Source organism: Oncorhynchus nerka, linkage group LG11 (assembly GCF_034236695.1).
Source record: "Oncorhynchus nerka isolate Pitt River linkage group LG11, Oner_Uvic_2.0, whole genome shotgun sequence".
NCBI lineage: Eukaryota > Metazoa > Chordata > Actinopteri > Salmoniformes > Salmonidae > Oncorhynchus > Oncorhynchus nerka.
This window is the reverse complement of record NC_088406.1, coordinates 55,539,992-55,552,811: the sequence shown is the minus strand read 5'-3', so window position 1 is coordinate 55,552,811 and position 12,820 is coordinate 55,539,992. Positions and strand designations below refer to the sequence as shown.

At 43.9% G+C, this 12,820-nt stretch overlaps 1 protein-coding gene across 3 annotated transcripts in view; it reads right to left on the bottom strand.

Annotated features, from left to right (window-relative positions):
- LOC115137173 (protein furry homolog) overlaps positions 1-12,820 on the bottom strand; it is a 205,759-nt gene that overhangs the window by 27,085 nt on the left and 165,854 nt on the right. For all 3 annotated transcript variants that reach the window (XM_029673300.2, XM_065024673.1, XM_065024674.1), the window contains exons 55-57: positions 12,522-12,671; positions 11,107-11,273; positions 10,594-10,801 (exon numbers count right to left, since the gene is read on the bottom strand). In XM_029673300.2, coding sequence (XP_029529160.2) covers positions 10,594-10,801; positions 11,107-11,273; positions 12,522-12,671 — 525 coding nt within the window. The remainder of the gene's footprint in view (positions 1-10,593; positions 10,802-11,106; positions 11,274-12,521; positions 12,672-12,820) is intronic.

The window sequence follows — 12,820 nt, the reverse complement described above, 5'->3', positions numbered from 1 at the left end:
TTGGTCAACTTCTCTATCATTTATAGCTATGCTAAACAGAAGAATGGAAAAGATGAACAGCATTTATATATTTGTTTTATAGTTTATATAATAATTTAATACAACAATAATAATAATAATGGTTTTTTTCAAAGTCATTGACAATAATAACCGAAAATGAAAAAATTATAATCAGTAACTGAAAACGAGACTTCACATTCTTGTCTCCTCTGTCCTTGTTTCCTCCACTCCACGCCTCTCCTCGAAAGTGCATTGGAGCCCGAGGGGAGGAACGTTTCCTCCTCTCCCCTAATGTGCTTTGAGAGGGAGGTGAGAAATGGAGGAAACAAGGAGACAATCTCAATTGCATTTCCTTCACACCTTCTTAAAATCCATTGGATAAGAAGGTGAGAGGGGAGGGACCTCTGACCTTCTCATCCCATTGGTTTTTGAGAAGGAGACGAGGAGAGAGGATGCAACAAATCAAGGAAATACAATTGAGATTCTCCAAGGACAGAGGAAGCAAGTATTCGACAGGTATTAGCTCCCTCTACCTATTTGACAGCTATATCTCCCTCCCTCTCTACCGCACCTGCTGTCTCGACCTCTGAATGATCGGCTATAAAAGCCAACTGACATTTACTCCTGAGGTGCTGATCTGTTGCACGCACTACAAACACAGATTTCTTATTTGACCCTTCTGGTCATCTATGAACGTTTGAACATCTTGAAGAACTATCTGGCCTTAATGGCCATGTACCCCACCCGGCACACTCAGAAGAGGACTGGCCAGCCCACAGAGCCTGGTTCCTCTTATTTTTTTTACCTTTATTTTTAACCATGCAAGTCAGTTAAAACTAGTTGCTCCTACCCTCTACTTTTTTGAACATTTTGTTAAAAATCGCGCAACATTTCAGCGCCCTGCTACTCATGCCAGGAATATAGTACGTTCATATGGTTAGAATGTGTGTATAGGAAACCCTCTGACGTTTTTAAAACTGGTTAAATCACGACTGTGGCTATTACATAACGTGCGTTACATCGGAAAGCGCAGGAAAACCTGATCACAGAAAATGGAAATAAATATCCTTGCGCCACTTCCAGCAATTGTTAACAGTGAGCCGAATTAGATAAGACCGAGCATTCAACTCCCACAGCATCCCCATGCAGTCGAGTATCTTGTGAATTTAATCCTCTTTGATTCTTGGTTGAACCGAAAGAGGGGCACGACGTACCTCCGGTCTCCGCCCAGATCATTCCGGAAGAGCTCTCTCCTGAAATTTTTTCCAAGACGACAGCTAATGATATGTACATCGCCTACGGATGATTTTTATCGCTTATTAACGTTTACTAATACCTAAAGTAGCATTACAAACGTATTTCGAAGTGTTTTGTGAAAGTTTATCGTCTACTTTTAGAATTTTAAAAATGACGTTACGTTGTGAAATCGCTGTTTTTTTCATTTATCACACAGTCTACATATAACGATATCTTGGCTTTATATGGCCCGATTTAATCGAAATAAAGACCCAATAGTGTTTATGGGACATCTAGGAGTGCCAACAAAGAAGATGGTGAAAGGTAATGACTGTTTTATATTTTATTGTGCGGTTTGTGTAACGCCGAAATGCTAATTATTTTGTTTACGTCCCCTGCTGTGCTTTTCTGTTGTAGTGTATTGGTGCATGCTATCAGATAATAGCTTCTCATGCTGTCGCCGAAAAGCATTTTAAAAATCTGACTTGTTGCCTGGATTCACAACGAGTGTAGCTTTAATTTGATACCCTGCATGTGTATTTTAATGAACTTTTGAGTTTTAACTAATACTATTAGCATTTAGCGTAGCACATTTGCATTTCCAGAGCTCTAGTTGGGACGCAAGCGTCCCAGGTAGAGGTAAGAGGTTAAGAACAAATTCTTATTTACAATAACAGCCTACCTCGGCCAAACCCTCCCCTAACCCAGACGCCGCTGGGCAAATTGTGCGCCGCCCTATGGGACTCCTTATTATGGCCGGTTGTGATACAGCCCGTAATCGAACCAGGGTCTGTAGGTTTCTTCGTAGATTCCTGCCTTTGTAGGGAGTTTTTCCTAGACACTGCACTTCTACATCTGATGACATCTGCTGATGTAAAAAGGGCTTTATAAATAAATTAGATTTTGATTTGATATTTTAAAAAATTTAGTGACTGACCGACTAACTGAACTACCATAATACCCATGGCCTGTCCAGAAACAACCCCCTAGCCACTACTGCCCAAAGTCTTGACACTTCTGGAAATATGATAGGGATTGATGGATGGTGACAAGGTGAGAGCTCCACCTTACCCTTTAATAGGCTTGGTGGAATTTTGTCCACTACAAGAAATGCTCACTGATACCCTAGCTTATAGAAATACCCATATGGACAGTGCGGTACCCCTCAGGTCAGTTGCCTTGGGCTGTAAAATGACTATGTATGCTGATTGCACATTCTACACCTCTGCACCTACTGCCAGTGAGCTCACAGAGACTCTTATCAAGGAGTTACAGTCAGAGTCAGAATGGGTAATTAACAATAAACTGGCCTTCAATACATCTAAAACCAAAAGCAATGTATTTGGTTCAAAGCCTTCTCTTAGACCTTAACCTCAACTGGAGTTGTGCATAAAGGGTGTGACCATTAAAGATGTTGAAGAAGAAGTAACATTGAATGGTCAGTTATCATGGTCAAATCATATTGACAAAGATGTTGAAGATGGGGAGGTAAATCCTATATAAAAAGATGATCTTTGTCAAAACGCAGAACAACTGTAGTAGTTGTTGAGGCTTTGATCTTTACCCATCTTGATTATTGTCTGGTAATGGTCACGTGCAGCAAAGAAAGACCTAGCAAAGCTGCAGCTGGCTGAAAACAAAGCAGCACACCTTGCCTTTAACTGCAACACACAACTAACATCAACAACATGCATGATAGTCTTTCATGGATCAGGGTTCTCTTCAAATCGACCTTAAAATTGGTCACATGCGCCGAATACAACACCTTACCGTGAAATGCTTACTTTCAAGCCCTTAACCAACAGTGCAGATAAAGAAGAGTTAAGATTTTTTTTAACCAATTAATACATACATACATACATAGCTCAAAAAAATTAAGGGAACACTAAAATAACACATCCTAGATCTGAATGAATGAAATATTCTTATTAAATACTTTTTTCTTTACATAGTGGAATGTGCTGACAACAAAATCACACAAAAATTATGAATGGAAATCAAATGTATCACCCCATGGAGGTCTGGATTTGGAGTCACACTCAAAATTAAAGTGGAAAACCACACTACAGGCTGATCCAACTTTGATGTAATGTCCTTAAAACAAGTCAAAATGAGGCTTAGTAGTGTGTGTGTGGTCTCCACGTGCCTGTATGACCTCCCTACAATGCCTGGGCATGCTCCTGATGAGGTGGCGGATGGTCTCCTGAGGGATCTCCTCTCAGACCTGGACTAAAGCATCCACCAACTCCTGGACAGTCTGTGGTGCAACGTGGCGTTGGTGGATGGAGCTAGACATGATGTCCCAGATGTGCTCAATTGGATTCAGGTCTGGGGAACGGGCGGGCCATTCCATAGCATTAATGCCTTCCTCTTGCAGGAACTGCTGACACACTCCAGCCACATGAGGTCTAGCATAGTCTTGCATTAGGAGGAACCAAGGGCCAACCGCACCAGCATATGGTCTCACAAGGGGTCTGAGGATCTCATCTCGGTACCTAATGGCAGTCAGGCTACCTCCGGCGAGCACATGGAGGGCTGTGGGGCCCCCCAAAGAAATGCCACCCCACACCATGACTGACCCACCGCCAAACCGGTCATGCTGGAGGATGTTGCAGGCAGCAGAACGTTCTCCACGGCGTCTCCAGACTCTGTCACGTGCTCAGTGTGAACCTGCTTTCATCTGTGAAGAGCACAGGGCGCCAGTGGCGAATTTGCCAATCTTGGTGTTCTCTGGCAAATGCCAAACGTCCTGCACGGTGTTGGGCTGTAAGCACAACCCCCACCTGTGGACGTCAGGCCCTCATACCACTCTCATGGAGTCTGTTTCTGACCGTTTGAGCAGACACATGCACATTTGTGGCCTGCTGGAGGTCATTTTACAGGGCTCTGTCAGTGCTCCTCCTGCTCCTCCTTGCACAAAGGCGGAGGTAGCGGTCCTGCTGCTGGGTTGTTGCCCTCCTACGGCCTCCTCCACGTCTCCTGATGTACTGGCCTGTCTCCTGGTAGCGCCTCCATGCTCTGGACACTACACTGACAGACACAGCAAACCTTCTTGCCACAGCTCGCATTGATGTGCCATCCTGGATGAGCTGCACTACCTGTAGACTCCGTCTCATGCTACCACTAGAGTGAAAGCACCGCCAGCATTCAAAAGTGACCAAAACATCAGCCAGGAAGCATAGGAACTGAGAAGTGCACCACCTGCAGAACCACTCCTTTATTGGGGGTGTCTTGCTAATTGCCTATAATTTCCACCAGTTGTCTATCCCATTTGCACAACAGCATGTGAAATTGATTGTCAATCAGTGTTGCTTCCTAAGTGGACAGTTTGATTTCACTTGGAGTTACATTGTGTTGTTTAAGTGTTCCCTTTATTTTTTTGAGCAGTATATATATATATATATATATATATATATATAAACACAACAATGAGGCTATATACATGTGGTACCGGTACCGAGTCAGTGTACGGGGGTACAGGTTAGAGGTCATTTGTACATGTAGGTAGGGGTGAAGTGATTCTGCATAGATAACTTGGGTGAGTGGAGTCTGACAAATGTTTTGAGATTCTCTGACACCGCCTATTATATACAGTTGAAGTCAGAAGTTTACATTCACTTAGCCAAATACATTTCAACCTAGTTTCTCACAATTCCCAACATTTAATCCAAGTGAAAATTCACTGTCTTAGTTCAGTTAGGATCACCACGTTATTTGAAGAATGTGAAATGTCAGTTGAGAGAATTCTTTATTTCAGCTTTTATTTATTTCTTCACATTCCCAGTGGGTCAGAAGTGTACATACACTCAATTAGTATTTGGTAGCATTGCCTTTAAATTGTTTCACTTGGGTCAAACGTTCAGGTAGCCTTCCACAAGCTTCCCACAATATGTTGGGTGGATTTTGGCCCATTCCTACTGACAGAGCTGGTGTAACTAAGTCAGATTTGTAGGCCTCCTTGCTCGCTTTTTCAGTTCTGCCCACAAATGTTCTATAGGATTGAGGTCAGGGCTTTGTGATGGCCACTCCAATACCTTGACTTTGTTGTCCTTGAGCCATTTTGCCACAACTTTGGAAGTATGCTTCGGGTTATTGTCCATTTGAAAGACCCATTTGCAACAAGCTTTAACTTCCCGACATATGTCTTGAGACGTTGCTTCAATTTATTCCCATAAATTTTCCTTCCTCATGTGCATTTCACAAAATAGATTGCATCCAGTCCCTCCGACAGCAAAGCACCCCCACAACATGATGCTGCCACCCCCATGCTTCACGGTTGGGATGGTGTTCTTCGGCTTGCAAGCCTCCCCCTTTTTCCTTCAAACATAACGATGGTCATTATGCCAAACAGTTCTATTTTTTGTCATCAGACCAGAGGATATTTCTCTAAAAAGTACAATCTTTGTCCCCATGTGCAGTCGACCCGCTCCACTACAGCCCCGTTGATGATAATGGGGGCCTGTTCGGCCCGCCGTTTTCCTGTAGTCCACGATTGGCTCCTTGCTCACATTGAGGGAGACGTTGTTGTCCTGGTGCCACTCTGCCAGTTATCTGACCTGCTCCCTATAGGCCGTGTCATCGTTGTCGGTGATCAGGCCTACCACTGTGGTGTCGTCTGCAAACTTAATGATGGTGTTGGAGTCGTGTTTGGCCACACAGTCATGGGCAAACAGGGAGTACAGGAGGGGACTAAGTACACACCCCTGAGGATCAGCGTGGCAGACGTGCTTAATATTACCCTTAACACCCGGGGTGTGTCCCGTCAGTCAGTCCAGGATCCAGTTACAGGGTCCTTTGCTTCGTGGGCACTATGGTGTTGAACGCTGAGCTGTAGTCAATGAACAGCATTCTCACATAGGTGTTCCTTTTGTCAAGGTGGGAAAGGGCAGTGTGGAGTGCAATTTAGATAGCGTAATTTGTGGTTCTGTTGGGGCGGTATGCGAATTGCAGTGGGTCTAGGGTATCTGGGAGGATGCTGTTCATGTGAGCCATGACCAGCCTTTCAAAGCACTTCATGGCTACAGACGTGAGTGCAAAGAGGCTGTAATAATTTAGGTAGGTTACCTCGGTGTTCTTGGGCACAGGGACTATGGTGGTCTGCTTGAAACATGTAGGTATTACATGGGAAAGGTTGAAAATCTCAGTGAAGACACTTGACAGTTGGTCCGTGCATGCTTTGCGTACACGTCCTGGTAATCTATCTGGCCGCGCAGCTTTCTGAACGTTGACCTGTTTAAAAGGTCTTGCTCACATCGGCTACTGAGAGTGGTATCACACAGTAATCGAGAACAGCTGGTGCTCTTGTGCATGCTTCAGTGTTTGCCTCGAAGCGAGCATAAAAGGCATTTGGCTCATCTTGTAGGCTTGAGTCACTGGGCAGCTCACATCTGGGTTTCCCTTTGTCGCCCGTAATAGTTTTCAAGCCCTGCCAGATCCGACAAGCATCAGAGCCGGTGTAGTAGGATTCAATCTTAATCCTGTATTGACGCTTGGCTTATTTGATGGTTCGTCTGAGGGCATAGCGGGATTTTTTATAGGTGTCCAGATTAGTGTCCCGCTCCTTGAAAGCGGAAGCTCTAGCCTTTAGCGCGATGCGGATGTTGCCTTTAATCAATGGCTTCTGGTTGGGATATATGCATACGATCACTGTGGGGACGACGTCGTCGATGCACTTATTGATGAAGCCGATTACTGAGGTGGTATACTCCTCAATGCCACTGGATGAATCCCGGAACATATTCCAGTCTGTGCTAGCAAAAGTCCTGTAGTGTAACATCCGCACCATCTGACCACTTCGGTATTAAGTGAGTCACTGATACCTCCTTCTTTAGTTTATGCTTGAAAGCAGGAATCAGGAGGATAGAATTATGGTCAGATTTGCCAAATGGAGGGCGGGGGAGAGCTTTGTGTGCATCTCTGTGTGTGGAGTAAAGGTGGTGTAGAGTTTTTTTTCCTCTGGTTGAACATGTGACATGCTGGTAAAAATGTGATCAAACTGATTTAAGTTTGCCTGCATTAAAGTCCCCGGCCACTAGGAGAGCTGCTTCTAGGTGAGCATTTTCTTGTTTGCTTATGGCCTTATAGGTGGTTGGTTGAGTGATCTCTTAGTTCCAACATCGGTCTGTGGTGGTAAATAGATGGCTACGAATAATATAAACTCAGCAAAAAAAAAAACATCCTCTCACTGTCAACTGCGTTTATTTTCAACAAACTTAACATGTGTAAATATTTGTATGAACATAACAAGATTTAACAACAGACAAACTGAACAAGTTCCACAGACATGTGACTAACAATAATGTGTTATTTGGATTGTTACGAATGATCTTTGAAAAGACAGGGTCCTGAAAAAGTGACGTTTCTTTTTTTGCTGAGTTTAGAAGAATACTCGCTTGGGGATAGTGTGGTTTCCAGCTTATCATAAGGTACTCTAGCTCAGGCGAGCAATACCTCAAGACATCGCGCACCAGCTGTTATTGACAAAAAGACCCCCCCCCCATCCCTCGTCTCACCAGAAATAGCTTCTCTGTTCTGCCGGTGCATTGAAAATCCCTCCAGCTCTATATTGTCCGTGTAGTCGTTCAGCCACGACTCGGTGAAACATAGGATATTACAGTTCTTAATGTCCCATTGGTAGGATAATCGTAGGTCATCCATTTTTATTTTCCAATGATTGCATGTTAGCAAGTAGAATTGATGGCAATGGGACTTTACTCGCTCACCTACGTATTCTCAAAAGGCAGCCTGATCTGCGTCCTCTTTTCCTCCGTCTTTTCTTCACCAAATGATGTGATTCTGGGCCTGTTCCCGGGAGAGCAGTGTATCTTTCTCGTCGGGCTCGTTTTAAAGAAAAAAAAGCTTCTTTCAGTCCGTGGTGAGTATAATCCCAGTTTTGATGTCCAGAAGTTATTTTCGGTCATAAGAGACGGTAGCAGAAACATTATGTGCAAAATAAGTTTAAAAAAATAAGTTACAAACAACGCAAAAAATTTACAAAATAGCACAATTTATTACGGGCATGTAAAACGTCAACCATCCTCTTCTGCGCCATTTTTCTAGTCTTTTAAGAAACATTTGTTTGTTGAAAATGCCTAACCACTTCATAATCTATTTGCATAGACTTCAAACAGACCAGACACCTCAATGTGTTTCTTCAAGGTGCCAAACCCCCAAAAAGATTTAATGCGTCGCTCAGTTATGTACAGAGCCATGCCATCGTGGAAAGCTCTGCCCCCAGAGGTTACTCAGGTAAAAAGCAAGTTTAGCTCACACTCCTCTCCTCTTTCTAAAGATCTAATTTAACTGTACTGTATAGAATATGTACATATGATTAGTTGTTGTCTCTTGGTGTCTTTATTGAGTTAGTTCATATAAGGATATCAGTCAATTTAAATAAATTCATTAGGCCCTTATATATGGATTTCACATGACTGGGAAAACAGATATGCGTCTGTTGGTAGGGGTCGTGGACCAGAAAACCAGTCAGTATCTGGTGTGACCACTATTTGCCTCATGCAGCGCGACAGACTTGGTCAGACTGTTAATTGTGGAATGTTGTCCCACTCCTCTTCAATGGCTGTGCGAAGTTGCTGGATGCTGGCGGGAACATGCTGTCGTACACGTCGATCACATCCCAAACACGCTCAATGGGTGAGTATGCAGACCATAGAAGAACAGACATTTTACATGTGGAAAATTTCTGGGATTTTTACAATTCATCTCATGAAACATGGGACCTCTCAAGCTTTCTCAGGTTGGATGGGGAGTGTTGCGCCACAGCTATTTTCAGGTCTCTCCAGAGATCTACGATCGAGTTCAAGTCCAGGTTCTGGCCCGAAGCCACTCCTGCATAGTCTTGACTGTGTGCTTAGGGTCTTTGTCCTGTTGGAAGGTGAACCTTCCTGAGCAGGTTTTCATCAAGGATCTCAGTACTTTGCTCTGTTCATCTTTCCCTCAATCCTGACTAGTCTCCCAGTCCCTGCCGCTGAAATAAATCCCCACAGCTTGATTCTTCCACCACCATGCTTCACCGTAGGGATGGTAACACGTTTCCTCCAGACGAAACTCTTGACATTCAGGCCAAAGAGTTTCATCTTGGTTTCATCAGACCAGAGAATTCTTAGGTGCCTTTTGGCAAACTCCAAGCGGGCTGTCATGTGCTTTTTTACTGAGGAGTGGCTTCCGTCTGGCCACCCTACAATAAAGGCCTGATTGGTGGAGTGCTGCAGAGATGGTTGTCCTTCTGGAAGGTTCTCCCATCTCCACAGAGGAACTCCAGAGCTCTGTCAGTGACCATCAGGTTCTTGGTCACCTCCCTGACCAAGGCCCTTCTCTCCAGATTACTCAGTATGTCTGGGCGGCCAGCTCTAGGGAGAGTCGTGGTGGTTCCAAACGTCTCCCTTTTAAGAATGATGGAGGCCACTGTGTTCTTGGGGAACTTCAATACTGCAGAATTGTTTTGGTACCCTTCCCCAGATCTGTGCCTCGACACAATACTGTCTGAGCTCCATGGACAATTCCTTCGACCTCATGGATTGGTTTTTGCTCTAACATGCACTGTCAACTGTGGGACCTTATATAGACAGGTGTGTGCCTTTCCAAATCATGTCCAATTAATTGAATTTACCTCAGGTGGTCCCCAATCAAGTTGTAGAAACATCTCAAGGATGATCAATGGAAACAGGATGCACCTGAGCTCAATTTCGAGTCTTATGTAAATAAGGTATCTGTTATGTCTAAAAATCTGTTTTCACTTCGTCATTATAGGGTATTGTGTGTAGATTGATGAGGAAGCATGTTTATTTAATCAATTTTAGAATATGGCTGTAACGTAACAAAATGTGGAAAAAGTAAAGGAGTCTGAATACTTTTCGAATGCACTGTAGTCCGGTTTGACTGACTATGGCAGATAGGACACTTAATTGCTGATTATAGGCCATGGTCAAAAGTAGTGCACTATACAGGGAATAGGTTGCCATTTGGGACACAATTGGTGTCTTTTGAGATGCAGACTGGGTTCTGTATTACCAGGTCCTGACGCGGTACCGGAAGGTCTCTTTGGCTGTTACGATAGATTCAGATGGTTAACTCGTTTCAGCAACAACAAAAAATTAATATATAATTTTCAATGGAAGGAGACACGAAGCGACATTCTAAGATTTGACTGTTGGCAACTATAGTTGCGAATTTCAGTAACACAACTTTGTGATAACCAATCAGAAAAGGGAAGCTCTCGCTAGCCAGCTTAAACACTGTGCTCGATAGGCTACCACCAACGATACTGTTTCACATGCTGTAAAAAAATAAACGCACAGGGGGGAGAGCACAGGTAGTGAGCAATGTGAATCCACCATCTACCTGGAAGAAGGAGGAGAAGACTTGGAAGGTGTAGATGGCGCAGGAGCCGTCTGAGTCGGACACCAGCTGGTTGATGTGCCTCCGCCACGCCTCGTCGGCGTCATCGCACACTGCCGGCTGGAACGCCGCCAGGATGGCCGAGAAGAAGGGTGACGGAGGAAGGGAAGAACGAGACTCCATCAGCTCGTCTCTCTCCTCCTCGCCGAGACTGGTGGGGTAAACCAGGCACACACATGAAGAAATAGCAGCACTCCAAAACACTTTTCAGACCCTCATGCTGACCAGAACTATATTGTGCCTGCTTACATAATAGTATTTTACCATTCAGTAGTATGAAAAGGTTATAAATACTGACAAAAGCACTGTTGCAGGTTTGATTAGACTTTCATGATCACACTTTATGACCAATTCCATTACAATTACTAAGCATTTATTGGCCTGAAATGTATAAAGCACTATAAACTCTTTCATTAACCACGTTTTCTTCTAACAGACCTGAACAGTGCTATGTACCTGGGCAGTGCGCTGAAGTCCAGGTCCAGTTCTCCTCGGTCGTCTCCCGGAGCCAGATTTTCCAGGCTGAAGCTGTCGCCGCTGCAGTCAAACCCTGGCAGGAGGTCACTGATGGACAGGTCATCCTCATGGATGTTCGTGTCCTCGTCTTCTACTGATACCTCAGCCTAGAGGGAGAGAGGAAAGGAGGGAGGGACTTACGCAAAGTCAGATGGGCAATATCAGGTTGTGTTCCAAATGGCACCCTACTCCCGAGGTAGTGCACTACTTTGACTAGGGTTCATAGGGCTCTGGTCAAAAGTAGTGCACTATATAGGGAAAAGGGTGCTATTTGGGAAGCACACTCAGTATAGTACCCCCAGCCAATTTGATCTATTCCAGTACTTCAAAACTGGCTGTAGGTAATTGAGGACAGGTTTGGGAAACACTGGTCTATGTAATTTAATACAACACTGATGGGGTTCTACTGACGGAATCCAGTGAGTGACGGTAAATCACTGAGAGCACTAAAGTGTTAAAGCACTCCATGAATCCATTATTATTACATGCACTCAAATATCCTTGATTATGTGCTTTTGGGGGAATATGCATAATATGGAAGGGGCGGCAGCGTAGCCTAGTGGTTAGAGCGTTGGACTAGTAACCGGAAGGTTGCGAGTTCAAACCCCCGAGCTGACAAGGTACAAATCTGTCGTTCTGCCCCTGAACAGGCAGTTAACCCACTGTTCCCAGGCCGTCATTGAAAATAAGAATGTGTTCTTAACTGACTTGCCTGGTTAAAGAAAGGTAAAATTAAAAAAAATTAAAAAACTTAAATGATGAGAATGACTCACAATTATGACACTTTCCTCCTAAAGGTAAGACATTTTTTTAAAGTACAGTATTAGGAATAAATGATAGGCACACTGCCCTTTCCAATGGACAAAGATACTCTATGCTGTGTTTAATTTCACATTTGGTTACATTTTCACGAGTGTGTACAAATTATGCCAATTGTTTCAGACACAGAAAGAGAACCACCTTGCTACCAAACAACCACAAAACCCCAAGAACACAGCAATACTATTCCTCAAAAGATAGTATTGAATATAAATGGAAGCATTTGCAGCACCAACCAGCCCATGACCCAACACATTAGATAATAGGTGTAAGAGCAGGTATTAGAAGATTTAGCTGTGACATGCAGCTAACTAGAAGCTGAAGACTACAGACGGGGTCCTGCCATATCCTCTCTGGAGAAAATCTTGAAGATTCACAGAGAAATACACATAATACCTTATTGAGAAACATCAACACTTATCGCTAAAATCGAACTGCGAAAGGATAGGATATAATTGTATTATTTGGCAGCGTTGATGGGAGGAATAGGAGTGAGTGGGCGCCCATATCTCAGACACTCTGATGTACTTATTCACCCTCGACATTGAATTCTCTGCCAGCGAGATCTCGAAACTGGACGTTCGGGTGTGCAGAGGGGGAAGAGGAGGGTCAGTGGATGAGTTGTCACCGGAGGTGTACAGAGAGTCCAGTTGATTGACCTCCTCGGTGGGGGAGAGATTCACAATCTGCAACGAGACAAAAGTACAGCTCAGAGTCCTCCTCCAGTCTAATCATCAGATCCGGGTTAAAATAGTATTTGCTTTCTTTCAAATATTTGGATTGATCGATCGGGCTAGGTTTACACTTTCGGACTATTACCTTGGTTCTATGGCAC